Here is an 18,391-nt window from a genome sequence, read left to right on the forward strand (position 1 = left end):
TGTTAACATGTGTATTGAAGTTGTTTGTTAATTAGATATTTTGTCTGCAAATCTATGTCTCTCCAACAACTGTAAATGGTTGAAAGTTTGACAGATCTGTCTGGTCTTTTGGATAAACAGATGAGTAAATTTAGAATTTTCTTAATAAAGTAGTATAAGAATTGTGAAATGAGTAAATGAAAATATTAACTCAGTCACTGTTATAAATAAAATAATAATTATAAAAGGAATTTTGCAGTTGTATTTTGTTTCATGCTGCAGTATGTTTAGTAACAAAAGTTGCTAGCAAACAAGAATAAGTTAATGTCTTCTCTGGTGTGCAATTGAATGTTAACATTTGATTAGCTCATTGTTATGTCTCATCATCATTACTGGATGCTTCTTGGGATCTTGAGTTATTACAAGAGGTGCTCCTTCCCATATATCTGCTGTCTTTGCCTGATCTTTATCATTATGTGGTCCTGGCAATTATATTCCATCTGCAGGCTATTTCTCTTTCTTCTAGCGGGTCGCATGTATTATGTATTAAGTCTTCAACTGCAAGCTGCACCACATGTCCATTTAAAGGGTCTGTACTGGCGCTTTGCATTGGGTCTGCTAACATGATCATCAACATTTTGTGCTCTATCTGCAACATGAAGAGATGCTGAATATAATACTTGGTTCTTTCCCAGACTTGTGACCTTTGTTCTTATGGCTCTACCTTCGTTCATTCAACGGAATTTGTGGATAGGTATTGCACTTTGCAGCAAAGTACACCTACATGTAAAGACTAAGACTGAGATATGAAAATGAAGTTATCGGTCATATAACACATTTGAAAAGATGTCACCAGCACACTTGACTCTCCTTTGGCAGTGAGTAAGTCCAAAGTTAAAGAAGCCATATCAGTATGTACTACAGTGCTTAACACTAAATTTCTCTTGTAGCTAAAAGACTGACTGCCTTGTACTGTACACTACTTAAAAAGATGACTTTAGGGACAAACTGTTGTAATGATGTCATGATTGTATTGATCACTACAGTGACACCAGTGCTGCAGGATGGCCACTCCTACCCCCAGAATAGCATGTGTAGAAGGCTGTGGTGTTGGGATTTCCAGTAACTCAGTGAGAGCTGAGACAAGAATGCTGGCTCAATGAAACATTCTTTATTATTCAACATTTTTAGTGTCGCAGGCCATTTGGTAGGAAGTAGCATGTCACACCCAAGGTTTACCTTAGCTGACAAAATATGTCAGACGGTTTCTTAATGTGTGAACTAGACAAAAAGTATGCACAGCCCACTGTATGGGAGGAAATTCTGTATAGAGATAGAGTAATCCATGGAAGCTGTATGTCTGGGGAGCGATGTGGGTGTTGGAACATTGTCACCTGCTGTAATGTGGGGCCACTTACTCGATGCTGGTCCTGCACCACAGATGAGCTCAGCCCATGGAATAGTTCTGCAGATGACAATGCCCAGTCAGCTTCTTCTCTGTGCAGCGATATCAAATGGTATTGATTTGGACCTTGGGGGGTGACTATTTGTCGCGTAGAGAAGAACATTATCTGTTCCAACAGTTGTAAAGCTCCACACATAATTGCCAAGTGAAGAAGAATGATTAGCATGGCAGACCAGAACTGAGTAGCAGATCCAGTCTACTCCTGCAAATAGGGACCATTTATGGAAATTATGAGTATTCAGAACACCAGACAAGATGGTGTACACACTTCCTTGTGCTACAAATGTAAGTACAAGCATAAATGAAACTTCTGCAACACCACATTTGGTGTCCTATGGCAGATGTGAATAATAGTAGAGAAGTGGAAAGAGAGTAGTTACTACAAAATAAAATAAAAAATTGGATAACTTGTGAAGATTTTGCTAAGAAGTTAGGTTGGTTGCCTGTGACAACAAACATCAACTACTTTGTATTCAAAATATTTTCTATTTTGGTGGAGTGAACTCAAGAAGAGCTATTCAGGAAAGTAAAAGCCAATGATTGTGGTGAGTTATTAGTAAAATATAAAGAAGAGTGTAGATGGTGGTTCGTGAAACAGGAATTGCTGACAACAACAAAGTGAGAGCAGCTGACCAAGCAGCTTGCTGTTTACAAGCAGCCATCCCTGCTTTGATTACTTGGGAAATCTACGCCATGAGACTATGAGACTTCCCTTCATGGTGCCAGTGTTAGACGTCTCATGACTGTCACAGTCCAGCCCACAAATCCAGTGAGCTGTCAAAATGTCAAAAATCTTCAGTCCAGCCTGCTCTGCATATTTACTGTTTTTCTGAGTTAAAGTGTTATTGAAAGAATGTCCCTAGCACCATCTAGTGGGCTTACTGGAGTATTAATGTCACAGGAATTCACCTTGCATTGTGTCACTAGCTAATGATTTTGAGCATTCAGTTAGCAGGGCGGTGTGAGTGGAAAAACTTTTGTTGTCGGTATATACAATCTGATTGCCTCTTTTCTTCGATGTAGGTGTTTCATTTTGTGTAACTTTTTAGTTTGAATATGAGCAAAATTTTTTACTCAGCTGAAGAAGCCTTGAAATTGCTATTAGACAGCGATTTTGAGATTAGAAGTGAAAATGAATCTGAGAATGATTCAGTACCATGCCCAAGTGCTTTGGCACAACAATCACCTTCTGCAGGTCATTTGATGGCTTCAGATATACTGATGCCTTCAGGTACATCGGGTGTTTTCTGGCTGTTCAACAGTAGCAGACCCAGGAATATCTGATGACTCATGAGAAGGCAAGGAGAACATTGAAGAAGGAACCATGCCTTTGCATATAAAACAGAAACTGGTATGGACAAGTAATAATCTAACACCACAAAAACACCAGTTTTTCCACAGATTCTGAACTGCAAAGCATAGTTGATATAAGAAGTTTCTCTAGCTCATTTTCCCTGTTTGTAAGTGAAGAAATTGTCTCTCACACATGTCACAAGGCAAGTAGATTTTTATTCAACCTTCTGGACACCTGACAGACAGAACAAAGAAGGAGTGGATGGACATGACACCAAATGAATTCTTTATTTTTGTATCTATGTGTCAAATTTTGATAAGCGTACAAAGATTGCCTTTACTGGAGTACTGGTCAGAACATCCACTAGTGGAAACTCTGATTTTTTCATTATTTCTTTCAAAAGATAGATATTTGACTATCATATGATTTTTACACTTCAATTATAATACTGTAAACACAACAGACTACTTGTTCAAACTTCGGCCTATTTTGGATCATTTTCGTATTGTTTTCAGGAAACATTTATGTTGTTGTGGTCTTCAGTCCTGAGACTGGTTTGATGCAGCTCTCCATGCTACTCTATCCTGTGCAAGCTTTTTCATCTCCCAGTACCTACTGCAACCTACATCCTTCTGAATCTGCTTAGTGTATTCATCTCTTGGTCTCCCTCTACGATTTTTACCCTCCACGCTGCACTCCAATACTAAATTGGTGATCCCTTGATGCCTCAGAACATGTCCTACCAACCGATCCCTTCTTCTGGTCAAATTGTGCCACAAACTTCTCTTCTCCCCAATCCTATTCAATACTTCCTCATTAGTTATGTGTTCTACCCATCTAATCTTCAGCATTCTTCTGTAGCACCACATTTCGAAAGCTTCTATTCTCTTCTTGTCCAAACTATTTATCGTCCATGTTTCACTTCCATACATGGCTACACTCCATACAAACACTTTCAGAAAGGACTTCCTGACACTTAAATCTATACTCGATGTTAACAAATTTCTCTTCTTCAGAAACGCTTTCCTTGCCATTGCCAGTCTACATTTTATATCCTCTCTACTTCGACCATCATCAGTTATTTTGCTCCCCAAATAGCAAAACTCCTTTACTACTTTAAGTGTCTCATTTCCTAATCTAATTCCCTCAGCATCACCCGACTTAATTAGACTACATTCCATTATCCTTGTTTTGCTTTTGTTGATGTTCATCTTATATCCTCCTTTCAAGACACTGTCCACTCCATTCAACTGCTCTTGCAAGTCCTTTGCTGTCTCTGACAGAATTACAATGTCATCGGCGAACCTCAAAGTTTTTATTTCTTCTCCATGAATTTTAATACCTACTCCGAATTTTTCTTTTGTTTCCTTTACTGCTTGCTCAATATACAGATTGAACAACATCGGGGAGAGGCTACAACCCTGTCTTACTCCCTTCCCAACCACTGCTTCCCTTTCATGTCCCTCGACTCTTATAACTGCCATCTGGTTTCTGTACAAATTGTAAATAGCCTTTCGCTCTCTGTATTTTACCCCTGCCACCTTTAGAGTTTGAAAGAGAGTATTCCAGTCAACATTGTCAAAAGCTTTCTCTAAGTCTACAAATGCTAGAAACGTAGGTTTGCCTTTCCTTAATCTTTCTTCTAAGATAAGTCGTAAGGTAAGTATTGCCTCACGTGTTCCAGTGTTTCTACGGAATCCAAACTGATCTTCCCCGAGGTTGGCTTCTACTAGTTTTTCCATTCGTCTGTAAAGAATTCGTGTTAGTATTTTGCAGCTGTGACTTATTAAACTGATAGTTCGGTAATTTTCACATCTGTCAACACCTGCTTTCTTTGGGATTGGAATTATTATATTCTTCTTGAAGTCTGAGGGTATTTCGCCTGTTTCATACATCTTGCTCACCAGATGGTAGAGTTTTGCCAGGACTGGCTCTCCCACGGCCGTCAGTAGTTCCAATGGAATATTGTCTACTCCGGGGGCCTTGTTTCGACTCAGGTCTTTCAGTGCTCTGTCAAACTCTTCACGCAGTATCATATCTCCCATTTCATCTTCATCTACATCCTCTTCCATTTCCATAATATTGTCCTCAAGTACATCGCCCTTGTATAGACCCTCTATATACTCCTTCCACCTTTCTGCTTTCCCTTCTTTGCTTAGAACCGGGTTTCCATCTGAGCTCTTGATATTCATACAAGTCGTTCTCTTATCTCCAAAGGTCTCTTTAATTTTCTTGTAGGCGGTATCTATCTTACCTCTAGTGAGATAGGCCTCTACATCCTTACATTTGTCCTCTAGCCATCCCTGCTTAGCCATTTTGCACTTCCTGTCGATCTCATTTTTGAGACGTTTGTATTCCTTTTTGCCTGTTTCACTTACTGCATTTTTATATTTTCTCCTTTCATCAATTAAATTCAATATTTCTTCTGTTACCCAAGGATTTCTACTAGCCCTCGTCTTTTTACCTACTTGATCCTCTGCTGCCTTCACTACTTCATCCCTCAAAGCTACCCATTCTTCTTCTACTGTATTTATTTCCCCCATTCCTGTCAATTGCTCCCTTATGCTCTCCCTGAATCTCTGTACAACCTCTGGTTCTTTTAGTTTGTCCAGGTCCCATCTCCTTAAATTCCCACCTTTTTGCAGTTTCTTCAGTTTTAATCTACAGGTCATAACCAATAGATTGTGGTCAGAGTCCACATCTGCCCCTGGAAATGTCTTACAATTTAAAACCTGGTTCCTAAATCTCTGTCTTACCATTATATAATCTATCTGATACCTTTTAGTATCTCCAGGGTTCTTCCATGTATACAACCTTCTTTCATGATTCTTAAACCAAGTGTTAGTTATGATTATGTTGTGCTCTGTGCAAAATTCTACCAGGCGGCTTCCTCTTTCATTTCTGTCCCCCAATCCATATTCACCTACTATGTTTCCTTCTCTCCCTTTTCCTATACTCGAATTCCAGTCACCCATGACTATTAAATTTTCGTCTCCCTTCACAATCTGAATAATTTCTTTTATTTCATCATACATTTCTTCAATTTCTTCGTCATCTGCAGAGCTAGTTGGCATATAAACTTGTACTACTGTAGTAGGTGTGGGCTTCGTATCCATCTTGGCCACAATAATGCGTTCACTATGCTGTTTGTAGTAGCTTACCCGCATTCCTATTTTCCTATTCATTATTAAACCTACTCCTGCATTACCCCTATTTGATTTTGTGTTTATAACCCTGTAGTCACCTGACCAGAAGTCTTGTTCCTCCTGCCACCGAACTTCACTAATTCCCACTATATCTAACTTCAACCTATCCATTTCCCTTTTTAAATTTTCTAACCTACCTGCCCGATTAAGGCATCTGACATTCCACGCTCCGATCAGTAGAACGCCAGTTTTCTTTCTCCTGATAACGACATCCTCTTGAGTAGTCCCCGCCCGGAGATCCGAATGGGGGACTATTTTACCTCCGGAATATTTTACCCAAGAGGACGCCATCATCATGTAATCATACAGTAAAGCTGCATGCCCTCGGGAAAAATTACGGCTGTAGTTTCCCCTTGCTTTCAGCCGTTCGCAGTACCAGCACAGCAAGGCCGTTTTGGTTATTGTTACAAGGCCAGATCAGTCAATCATCCAGACTGTTGCCCTTGCAACTACTGAAAAGGCTGCTGCCCCTCTTCAGGAACCACACGTTTGTCTGGCCTCTCAACAGATACCCCTCCGTTGTGGTTGCACCTACGGTACGGCTATCTGTATCGCTGAGGCACGCAAGCCTCCCCACCAACGGCAAGGTCCATGGTTCATGGGGGGGAAACATTTATATTCATTTGAAAACCTTTGCATGGATGAATCACTCCTTTTGTCTAAAGGGAGACGAAAAATAAAACAATATATCCCAGCAAAGTAAAATCATTTTGAAATAAAAATGTTTTTGATTTGTGATGTTCAAACAACTTATATTTTGGAATTCATTTTTTACTGTGGAAATGACATAGATGCCACAAAACAGAATTTCAGGGTCTCTGGAGATGTCATCACAACACTAATTGAGCCATATTTGCAGAAGGAGCATACAATGTTTTGCTATAATTGGTACACAAGCCCAGCACTCTTCTGTTGCCTGCATGAGTGGGCAACTACTGTGTGGTGCAGTATGGCCCAACAGGTAAGTTATGCCCAAAGTGGCAGAGAAATTGCAAAAGGGAGAACTGATATTCAGGTCTGTTCGAGGCTAATGTCGCCAATGAAATGGTGTGATGGAAGGGATGTCTAGGTGCTGTCATCTTTTCATTCATCAGATATGCAAGAGATGACTACACAACAGGTGCAAAACATATGAAACTTTCCATTTTGTGTTGTTTATAACAAATCAATGGGAGGTGCTGATCAGAGCTATATGGTAATGAAAAGTGTGGAAAGTGTCAGGAAGTGCACCAAATGGTACCAAAAAATTTTCTTCCACCTAATAGACATGTCATTGTTCAATGCATTTTGTCTGTACAAAAACTCATCTGGTAAGGTGCCACATGTAAATTTTCAGTTAGGTTTGATTCAGGAAATATTGAAAAAATACAAGGTCAACAAAAGGAGTACAAGTGGGGATGGCAGCTGAATTGGCATCCTGCAAAGGCTGACTGCTGGACTTCATCTTCCAAATCAACTGCCAAAGTATGTGACGTATGTTGTCTGTAAGAAAAAAAAAATAACAAATGAAAGCAGACAAGAATTTTCTGTAAAGTCTGCAAGCAGACACTATGAATATCCCAGTTTTGCTATGCATCATGAAGTGAAAAACATATTCCCTGGCACTGATACATGTATCTAAATATTATGCCTGTATTTTGGTATGAAACCCAACATAAGCAGCAGAAACTGTGTTCCCAAATAATGCATAATTACGCAAACAATGTGTGTAAAATCATTGCAGAAACTGAGTTTGTTTCTACTGTGCTGATTCATGAATGATGTTAATATACCTATTGATTGTTTCAAATGAAAAAAAAAGAAAGTAAAGTTCATTTCTGCAAGTGGTGAGATTTCTTATCCAGAGTTTTGTACAATATGAAAAATGTGTTACCTGACACTGATAATGAAGCAAGTGTAAGTAGCATTTTTTAATCCTTCTAATGTCCCAATGTCATCCAGGGGGGGGGGGGGGGGGGGGGTAACCTTTGCATTTGCATCCCATTATAAATGAGTGCAATTATGGTGGTTGTAACTGGAAAAAACTAATTGGGCTTCATGTGGCTGCAAACTAGCTATTCAGGGGGGATCAAGTGGTCAGCTATGCCTCCCATCCACAGTGTTGCCCATTCGCCCTCGGTGTCCAATGTTAAAGGGTTAAATTAACAAATGAGCTAAGAGATGATTTAAGCAAAAAACAGACAGTAATACAAATTAATTGAGCAAAAAAAAATTATGATCTCAAAACAGAATGTTTTGCTAGCATAGAAAATACAGTGGTCAATTTAGAAATGCTGGAAAAAAATTAGTGTTCCATACCAGAGAATTGAGGCAAAAGAAACAAGAAAAAATTGATAGAATTTTAGACTCACAAAACTCTTTAAAATCATATAAATGGGAGGCTAGAAAGGAAAGTGGGAAACAATGTGATTTAGTAAGGAATGAAGTACAGGAAAAGTTTCTAGAATTTAACAATACTTTAGTAAAAATAGTGAAATCAATGGCTTCAGCTCCAGAATGTGCATCATCAGGTGAAAGACAAGCGAAAATGGCTAGAGGCTTTATGGATTGGGGAGGAAACTAGTTAGGAGGAAAAGTAAAACTGTAGTTGATCAGAGATATCACAAATGAGATTTAACATTCTCTTAACTTATCTCATTCAGTGGAAGATGTTTCAAAGGAAATTGGAAGATCATGTAAAACATTCAGCTCTGGCAGGTGCCGTTTGGCTCAGTTTATTCCAGAATTTCAAACAATTTTAAATGAACTGCCACACATTTCTACAGGGTTATCACCTACTTAAATTTTAGGTAAACCTTTTGCAGGAGAACCTCTTTTGAAATTGCTTTATTGGCCTATAGGTACCGTAATACAGCCAAATGGTATGCAAGAAATGGTGACAGACAATTTACTTAAGCAAGCAAATATCAAGGTGCACAATTTTAATAAAAATGGTAGTATATCTAAACTAAAGTTTGGGATTAATAAAGAAAACAAGTAATTTTTTGTGATTTATAGTGGCCCTTATAAAATAGTTGGAATTTCACACCCTAAGGCTGTGTTCCCAATGGATCCAGTGACCAGCAAAAAAAATCATGTTTAATAAAGAAATGATTAAGAAATTCATTGAATCCTCAGGGAGACCATGGTCCTAAGTAGCCTGTGCATTGTGACGTACACAAGGTGCCCAGTTAATAAGTGTGATACTTCTTTTCCTTTTTCCCTGCATTGATTCTTCATTCCCTTATTGCTCTATTATCTGTAAATCACTATACTTATACTGTCCCATATTATTACTTAAAATAATTAGTGAAGAGATGTATATAAAAAAGTACTGTAAATGTATGAATGAAAAATGGTGAAGAACTTTAATGAAATATAAATATATTGTTTATCTGTGGTCATTAGGTAGCACATAATATTCTACATTAAAGGGAGAATAAGGAAACTGAATTCTATCAATAGGGACTACCTACAAAAGTACAATATCATTACAATGTCTCAACAGATGTATATGACACCAAATTTTGTCGTCTGTGTATGGGGAACTTTTTCTTTTAAATTTTATATGATGTGCATATATGGGGTAGATTTTAGACGTGTTTTATAGGGTAGGTGGTAAACAGAAAAAATAAAACACTTGAGACTTGGAATCTTGATGCCCGAATACATAATACCCATTCATACACACAAATGCACTAACAGATACAAAGAAGAAGGCACTTATTGTATTGAAGTAACTTCCGATGTTAGCTATGTCATTGTTGATGGGAGGGGGGATACTAGGACAGTAATTCAGCCCCTTAAAAGTAACTGAATGAGATACTAACATCTTAAAAGCAAAGAGAACAGCAAATTGAGCAACAGGAGAAAAGTGGTATGAAATTACTGTGAAGCAAGTCCATTGTTAAGAAGGTAACAACAATGCCTAAAAGGAAAGGAACTGTGTGAGGCTATTGGGAGGAAGACTGTGAAATACTAAATAAAAAATAATAATAATTTAAGGATAGTGTTTCGCAGGAGAGTGTGAGCTAAAGTAAAAAATGCACGCAGACCAAATGCTTCATGGAGTAATATTAAGGGCAGTGAAATATAAATATGGAGATTAGGTCATAAATAGCCTAGATGGACTCATAACTGAGATGGCCTGGGTTATTCAAGGTGAACCTAGACAAGGGATGTCCTTGAGCACTTTTGTTTTGTAAGTTTAGATGAACTCATGGGTGAGATGACCTACATGTAGCTAAGGTGGACTCATGGTTGAGATGACCTTTACTGCTGTAGAGAGTAGATTAGATTTTATATAGAGCACTGACCCATTAGCTGTTATGAATAATGAAGGAGTATCTTCTTCTCAGTGTGAAGGTAATGTATTGGTTCTTATAAGAAATTACGATCAGTATTCTAAAAGCATCCTCCAAATGGGAAAGCAGCATGGATCACAGTGATTATTTTTGCAGGAGAATAACAAAAGAGTTATAGATTATGATGTAAAGGTATGTTAGTGAAACAGGTCATACAAGATCTGAAATTGTGTAGATTATGGTTCCTCATGCAGGCAGATGAAAAGTAAATATTAAAGAAAGATGCACAAAAATAGTAAAAGTAAACTATAAAGGACTAATGAAGTTTCTATTTCCTCTTGTTATTGAAAGAATGTAATAACATGAGTAGTATCAAAAGACGTATACAGTGTCACACTAAGTCTCAGTAATAAAATATTAAAAATGCATAAGTCAAGAAACAAGCAATGCAGAGGCTCATTGAAAATGACTAATTCCAACATATTTTGCCTCCTTCGTGGGATATGTAGTGTCACAGGCTATTTTGTTGGAAAAAGTGTGCCATACACAAGGTTTAACTTAGCTGACAAAATATGTTGGAAGATTTCTTAATGTTTCAGTTAGAAAAAGAGACTGGAGAGCCCACTGTGTGGGAAATGTGAGAAATTCTGTGCAGAGATGGAGTAATCCATGGGAGCTGTATAATGTGTCACACTAGGTCTCAATAATAAAATATTAAAAAGGCATAAGTTAAGCAAGAAGCAATGCAGGGTCAATGTAAATGAATAATTACAACATTTATTGCCTCCATGGTGGGATATGTAGTGTCACAGGCTATTTTGTTGAAAACAATGTGTCACACTCAAGATTTAACTTAGCCGACAAAATATGTTGGAAAATTTCTTAATATTTCAGTTAGCCCCACTGTGTGGGAAATTCTGTGCAGAGATGGAGTAATCCATGGGAGATATATGTCTGGGGAGTGGCACGGGTGTTGGAACGGCACCACCTGCTGTGATGTGGGGCTGCTTACTCCATGCTGGTACTATGCCAAAGATAAGTTCAGCCCATGGAATAACGCCATGGACAACAGCGAGAAACAGGCTTCTTCTCTGTGCAGAGATATCAAATGATGTTGATTTGGACCTTGGGTGATAATCTGCCACATAGAGAACATTATCCACTCAGGCAGTTGTGTTACTAATCTGGTGTTATACAAGATGTTGATTGGAAATGTTGTTTATGATGTTGAAGAACATGTAACATTAGGTGGAGAACAGCCTCTCTAACAACTCCATCCATAACTGTCAGGCGAAGAAAAACAACTAGCATGGCAGACTAGAACCAAGTAGTGGGTCCAGTATACTACTTCAAATGCGAGAGACAATGTTTAAGGAAATTGTGAGTATTGAAAACAACTGACGAGACGGTGTAGCACTTGTATGTGTCACAAATGTTAAGTACAAGCATCAATCAGACCACGGTGACACTGCAGTTTTTAATACAGTAGGTTGACAGATGTGGCCCAGATGCTGACTGTGAATTGTGGCAGTAAGAGGGTTTGCTGAGACGGGGGAATGCTAAGATAGTGTAACAGCGACTGGTGGCAACAGTGGCCTTGGTGAGGTGTCGGCTGCATGACACAGTGAGCTTACTGCTGGACTAGCATACTCTGCCCATGGCCCAAGTCAGCTGCCAGGGGTGAGCACAAGCCATATGTCAATCCCAGAACTCTTGAAGGCTGGCTGGCCAGTCAGAAAGTGGCACCTAATGAGAGGCCTCAGATCATCAGGGCTAGCTGACAGCTCTTAGGTTAATGGCTTTCCTAGTACATGGTGCAGTTTGGTGAAGCTGCTGATGACTGGCATGGAGGCTGCACCAGACAAGTGCATGGCACCAGTGCATTGAAGTTACTAGCTGAACTGGGGCATATATACCTGGCCTGGCTTGGAGTATTGTGACAGGGGATCGGTTCCCCTGATGTAGTCAGCTGTGAAATGTTGCTTTACGCTACAGCATGTAGCAATCTAGCCCACCACTACAGCAGATTGCTGTGTTGCAAAACACTATGCCAGAGCGCTTTTGCAGTGGCCAACTGCAAAATTAATGTAGGTGGCTGGCCAGTGTACCCTGTGTGTGGCTGCTGTGGCCTACCCGAGACTAATGCCGCAACTGTGTTTATATTAGCATGGGAGAAATACATTAATCTTAAAAATTAAGAGCACCTTGTACATTATGTAACATTTTACAATTATGTTTTAAATTAAAAAAAAAATGTTGTTGTATACTACATAACCTGTATGTAGGGAAATAGCAGAAAGGTCGGGGAAGAAGGCCAGTGTTCACTCTGTCTGCTTGCCGGGGGGGTCTCATCTGAGATGTGGAGGAGGCCCTGCTGGCGGCGATAGAGAGCACTGGGTGCACCTGACTGCAAATTGTCAAATTGTTGCTCATATCAGCACCAGTGACTCCTGCCATCTGGGTTCAGAGGTCATCCTCAGTTCGTACAGGCAGTTGGTGGAACTGGTGAAGGCGGAAAGCCTCGCTTGCGGGGTGGAATCTGAGCTAACTATTTGTAGTATCGTTCCCAGAACCAATCGTGGTCCTCTGGTTTGGAGCTGAGTAGAAGGCTTAAACCAGAGGCTCAGACGATTCTGTGGAGATCCGGGGTGCAAATTTCTCGACCTCTGCTATCGGGTGGAGAAATGTAGGTCAGGCGTGGACTACACGCCGGAAGCAGCTACAAGGGTAGCGGAGTACGTGTGGAGTGCACATGTGGGTTTTATAGGTTAGAGAATTCCCTCCCTAGGCCCAACAAGACACTTCCTGAGATGCGGCAAGGTAGGAGTAGGCAAAATGCAACAGGGAATAACAATATTAATGTGCCAATAGTAAACTGCAGGAGCATGTATAGAAAGGTCCCAGAACTGCTCTCATTAATAAATGGTAACAATGCCCATATAGCACTAGGGACAGAAAGTTGGCTGAAACCAGATGTAAACAGTAATGAAATCCTAAACTCAGATTGGAATATATACCTCAGAGACAGGCTGGACCGTGAAGGGGGAGGCGTGTTTATAGCGATAAGAAGTGCAATAGTATCGAAGGAAATTGACGGAGATTCGAAATGTGAAATAATTTGGGTGAAGGTCACGGTTAAAGCAGGCTCAGACATGGTAATTGGATATCTCTATAGGCCTCTTGGCTCAGCAGCTGTTCTGGCTGAGCACCTGAAGGATAATTTGGAAAATATTTCAAGTAGATTTCCCCACCATGTTATAGTTCTTGATGGAGATTTTAATTTGCCGGATATAGACTGGGAGACTCAAACGTTCATAACGGGTGGCAGGGACAAAGAATCCAGTGAAATTTTTTTAAGTCCGTTATCTGAAAACTACCTTGAGCAGTTAAACAGACAACCGACTCATGACGATAACATATTAGACCTTCTGGTGACAAACAGACCCGAACTATTTGAAACAGTTAACGCAGAACAGGGAATCAGTGATCATAAAGCGGTTACTGAATCGATGATTTCAGTTGTAAATAGAAATATTAAAAAAGGTAGGAAGATTTTTCTGTTTAGCAAAAGTGACAAAAAGCAGATTTCAGAGTACCTGATGGCTCAACACAAAAGTTTTGTCTCAAGTACAGATAGTGTTGAGGATCAGTGGACAAAGTTCAAAACCATCGTACAATATGCGTTAGATGAGTATGTGCCAAGCAAGATCATAAGAGATGGAAAAGAGCCACCGTGGTACAACAACCGAGTTAGAAAACTGCTGCGGAAGCAAAGGGAACTTCACAGCAAACATAAACATAGCCAAAGCCTTGTAGACAAACTAAAATTACGCGAAGCGAAATGTAGTGTGAGGAGGGCTATGTGAGAGGCGTTCAATGAATTCGAAAGTAAAGTTCTATGTACTGACTTGGCAGAAAATCCTAAGAAATTTTGGTCTTATGTCAAAGCGGTAGGTGGATCAAAACAAAGTGTCCAGACACTCTGTGACCAAAATGGTACTGAAACAGAGGATGACAGACTAAAGGCCGAAATACTAAATGTCTTTTTCCAAAGTTGTTTCACAGAGGAAGACTGCACTGTAGTTCCTTCTCTAGATTGTCGCACAGATGAGAAAATGGTAGATATGGAAATAGCTGAGAGAGGGATGCAGAAACAATTAAAATCGCTCAAAAGAGGAAAGGCCGCTGGACCTGATGGGATACCAGTTCGATTTTACACAGAGTACCTGAAGGAACTTGCCTCCCTTCTTGCAGCAGTGTACCGTAGGTCTCTAGAAGAGCGTAGCATTCCAAAGGATTGGAAAAGGGCACAGGTCATCCCCATTTTCAAGAAGGGATGTCGAACAGATGTGCAGAACTATAGACCTATATGTCTAACGTCGACCAGTTGTAGAATTTTGGAACACATATTATGTTTGAGTATAATGACTTTTCTGGAGACTAGAAATCTACTTTGTAGGAATCAGCATGGGTTTCGAAAAAGACGGTCGTGTGAAACCCAGCTTGCGCTATTCGTCCACGAGACTCAGAGGGCCATAGACACAGGTTCGCAGGTAGATGCCATGTTTCTTGACTTCCGCAAGGCATTCGATACAGTTCCCCACAGTTGTTTAATGAACAAAATAAGAGCATATGGACTATCAGATCAATTGTGTGATTGGATTGAAGGGTTCCTAGATAACAGAATGCAGCATGTCATTCTCAATGGAGAGAAGTCTTCCGAAGTAAGAGTGATTTCTGGTGTGCTGCAGGGGAGTGTCGTAGGACCGTTGCTATTCACAATATACATAAATGACCTTGTGGATGACATCGGAAGTTCACTGAGGCTTTTTGCAGATGATGCTGTGATGTATCGAGAGGTTGTAACAATGGAAAATTATACTGAAATGCAGGAGGATCTGCAGCGAATTGACGCATGGCGCAAAGAATGGCAATTGAATCTCAATGTAGACAAGTGTAATGTGCTCCAAATACATAGAAAGATAGATCCCTTATCATTTAGTTACAAAATAGCAGGTCAGCAATTGGAAGCAGTTAATTCCAAAAATTATCTGGGAGTATGCATTAGGAGTGATTTAAAATGGGATGATCATATAAAGTTGATCGTCGTTAAAGCAGATGCTAGAATGAGATTCATTGGAAGAATCCTAAGGAAATGCAATCCGAAAACAAAGGAAGTAGGTTACAGTAAGCTTGTTCGCCCACTGCTTGAATACTGCTCAGCAGTGTGGAATCCGTACCAGTTAGGGTCGATAGAAGAGATAGAGAAGACCCAACGGAGAGCAGCGTGCTTCGTTACTGGGTCATTTAGTAATTGCGAAAGCATTATGGAGATGATAGATAAACTCCAGTGGAAGACTCTGCAGGAGAGACGCTCAGTAGCTTGGTACGGGCTTTTGTTAAAGTTTCAAGAACATACCTTCACCGAAGAGTCAAGCAGTATATTGCTCCCTCCTACATATATCTCGCAAAGAGACCATGAGGATAAAATCAAAGAGATTAGAGCCCACACAGAAGCATACCGACAATCCTTCTTTCCACGAACAATACGAGACTGGAATAGAAGGGAAAACCGATAGAGGTACTCAAGGTAACCCCCGCCACACACCGTCAGGTGGCTTGCGGAGTATGGATGTAGATGTAGATGTAGATATGTTCAAAAATATTAACTGAGCTATAATGGATTATAATGGTATTGTACACGGTCTAAAACACAGAATTCGAATTAAAATAAAATAGAGGTTTAAAACTGGGGAAACAATATCTGTCTCATTTGACAGCCATGGCTGTAAGATCAAACAAGGATGATAACAACATTTCTTCTCTTTGTGATGAAATGTTTGTTATCTTTTCTCCATGTTTCTTCCTTTGATTTTATTCTGGCTGTAAACCTAACTAAAATATTTTCTGTTAGTTTCAGATTTTACTTCTTACGATCTGTGTGGTTTTCATGAGTTATTAGTTGATATTTCTCTCCTGATGGCAAATGACAATCACTATTGGATAGAATTTTTATTACTTCCCACTTGCATTTAAATGCCATTTGTTCCTTTTCATTTCAGCTTTTGATTTTGTTAATGATAAAAACTATTTCTCTCCAAAGATTTTCAGTGGAAGCTTTTAATATTTTCAGCTCAAATACAATACGTCTCTGGGTGCCACAGATGTTTGCATCAGCAGAAGAATACAAAGAGCACCAAAAATATACAAACAAAACTGATGAAATTGCATCCGTCTGCGAAATGATATCATTTACTGGAGTTTCCAACTATTCCACAGCTACCAATGAAGAGTCATGTGGAGTGGTAACGTTCATTAGCTCCTACAGATGTTCATCTAGTACTATTCTATATTAATTTACTGGTGTTGAATTTTTAAGTTATATGTACGTGATATAACAAGAGTATATATGGCAAGGCTTAAATTTCCACACAGTGAATGATCCGCAAATTTGATTACCATAAACATGATCAGTACCATCACCTGATGTTGACACAGATTCTAAGTCACATTGACAGAAAAATTATACATACATGAATATCATGACTGTCATAAAAACAAGAATGTCTGATTAAATGAGCAGTTAAATACATACATCAGTATTTCACTCTGAAATCCATTTAGCTTATAGGAATGACTTCACTGTTTTTATTTTTTTTATTTTCTCAAGTTTATTCATTATTAATTTCATTTTTCAGCTTGTTGCTAAGAACAACACTGAAGTGCCAAAGAAATTGGTATAGGCATGTGTGTTCAAATACAGAGATATGTAAAAAGGCATAATACTGCACTGTGGTTGGCAACACCTATATAAGACCACAAGTGTCTGGCACAGTTGTTAGATAGGTTACTGCTGCAACAATGGCAGGTTATCAAGATTTACATGAGTTTGAATGTGATGTTATAGTTGGCGCATGAGCGATGGGACGCAGCTTCTCCAAGGTAGTGATGAAATAGGGATTTTCCCATACAATCATTTCATGAAACTACCGTGAATATCAGGAATCCAGTAGAACATCAAATCTCTGACATCATTGCGGCTGGAAAAAGATCCTGCAAGAATGGCACCAGTGACAGCTGAAGAGCATTGTTCAACATGACAGAAGTGCAATCCTTCTGCAAATTGATGCAGATTTCAATGCTGGGTCATCAAGAAGTGTCAGAGGACGAACCATACAATGAAACATCATCGACACGGGCTTCCAGAGCTGAAGGAGCCCACTCATGTAGCATTGATAATTGAATGACACAAAGCTGTATGTCTCGCCTGGGCTTGTCAATGCCAACATTGGACTGTTGATGACTGGAAACATGTTGCCAGGTCAGATGAGTCTGGTTTCAAATTCTATAGAGCGAATGGACATGTACGGGTATGGAGACAACCTCATGAATCCAGGACCCTTGTGACATCAGAGGACTGTTCAAGTTGGTGGAGACTCTGTGAAGGTGTGGGGTGTGTGAAGTTGGAGTGATACATCTGGATACTACTTAAGCATCCTGTCTGATCACTTGCATCCATTCATGTCCATTGTGCATTCTGACAGACTTGGGCAGAAGGCAAAAGTGAAAACTGGACATACAGCTGGCCTCTTACGTCTTAGCAATAGGTGAAAGGTGTTCTCGCTTGTTGGTAATACATCTGACCCATCACATAGTATCTTATCTGTTTAGCCTGTGGTCTATTTTCCTGCTAAGTGTAGACAATCACAAAGAATGACTTTGTTCATAATAAGGAACTCCACTGTTAGGCAGATAATTGAGCCCAACAGGGAAATAACAGGCAGGCAGGAAAGATGGCCAGTGTACACATAGTACGCTTGCTGGAGGGTTTCATCCAAAATATGGAGGTGGCTCTGCTGGTGGTTATTGGCTACACTGGGTGCATATGGCTGCAAGTAGTGACTGATATTGCTGCAAAGTAAACCTACTGCCTGGTTTCAGAGGCCATCCCTGGTTCTCTCAGGTGCTTGACTGGATTGGTGAAGGCAGCCAGCAACAGGTATTGAGAGTAAACTTGGTTTGCCATGTACAATATTGTACCTAGAGTCTATCATACAACTCTTTTTTGGAACAGACTGGGAGGTCTAGTATGCAGAGATGGAAAAGACCCACTGTGGATCGGTAGCAGTGTTAGAGAGTTGGTGTGAAAGCAAAGAGAACTTTA

General features: G+C 39.7%; 1 protein-coding gene across 1 annotated transcript in view; it reads left to right on the forward strand.

Annotated features, from left to right (window-relative positions):
- The window catches only part of LOC124799169 (synaptic vesicle glycoprotein 2B-like), a 340,146-nt gene that overhangs the window by 259,166 nt on the left and 62,589 nt on the right, over positions 1-18,391 (forward strand). Inside the window, exon 8 of the mRNA XM_047262707.1 lies at positions 16,361-16,532. Coding sequence (XP_047118663.1) covers positions 16,361-16,532 — 172 coding nt within the window. The remainder of the gene's footprint in view (positions 1-16,360; positions 16,533-18,391) is intronic.

The sequence above is a fragment of the Schistocerca piceifrons genome, chromosome 5 (assembly GCF_021461385.2).
Source record: "Schistocerca piceifrons isolate TAMUIC-IGC-003096 chromosome 5, iqSchPice1.1, whole genome shotgun sequence".
In the NCBI taxonomy this organism is placed as follows: domain Eukaryota; kingdom Metazoa; phylum Arthropoda; class Insecta; order Orthoptera; family Acrididae; genus Schistocerca; species Schistocerca piceifrons.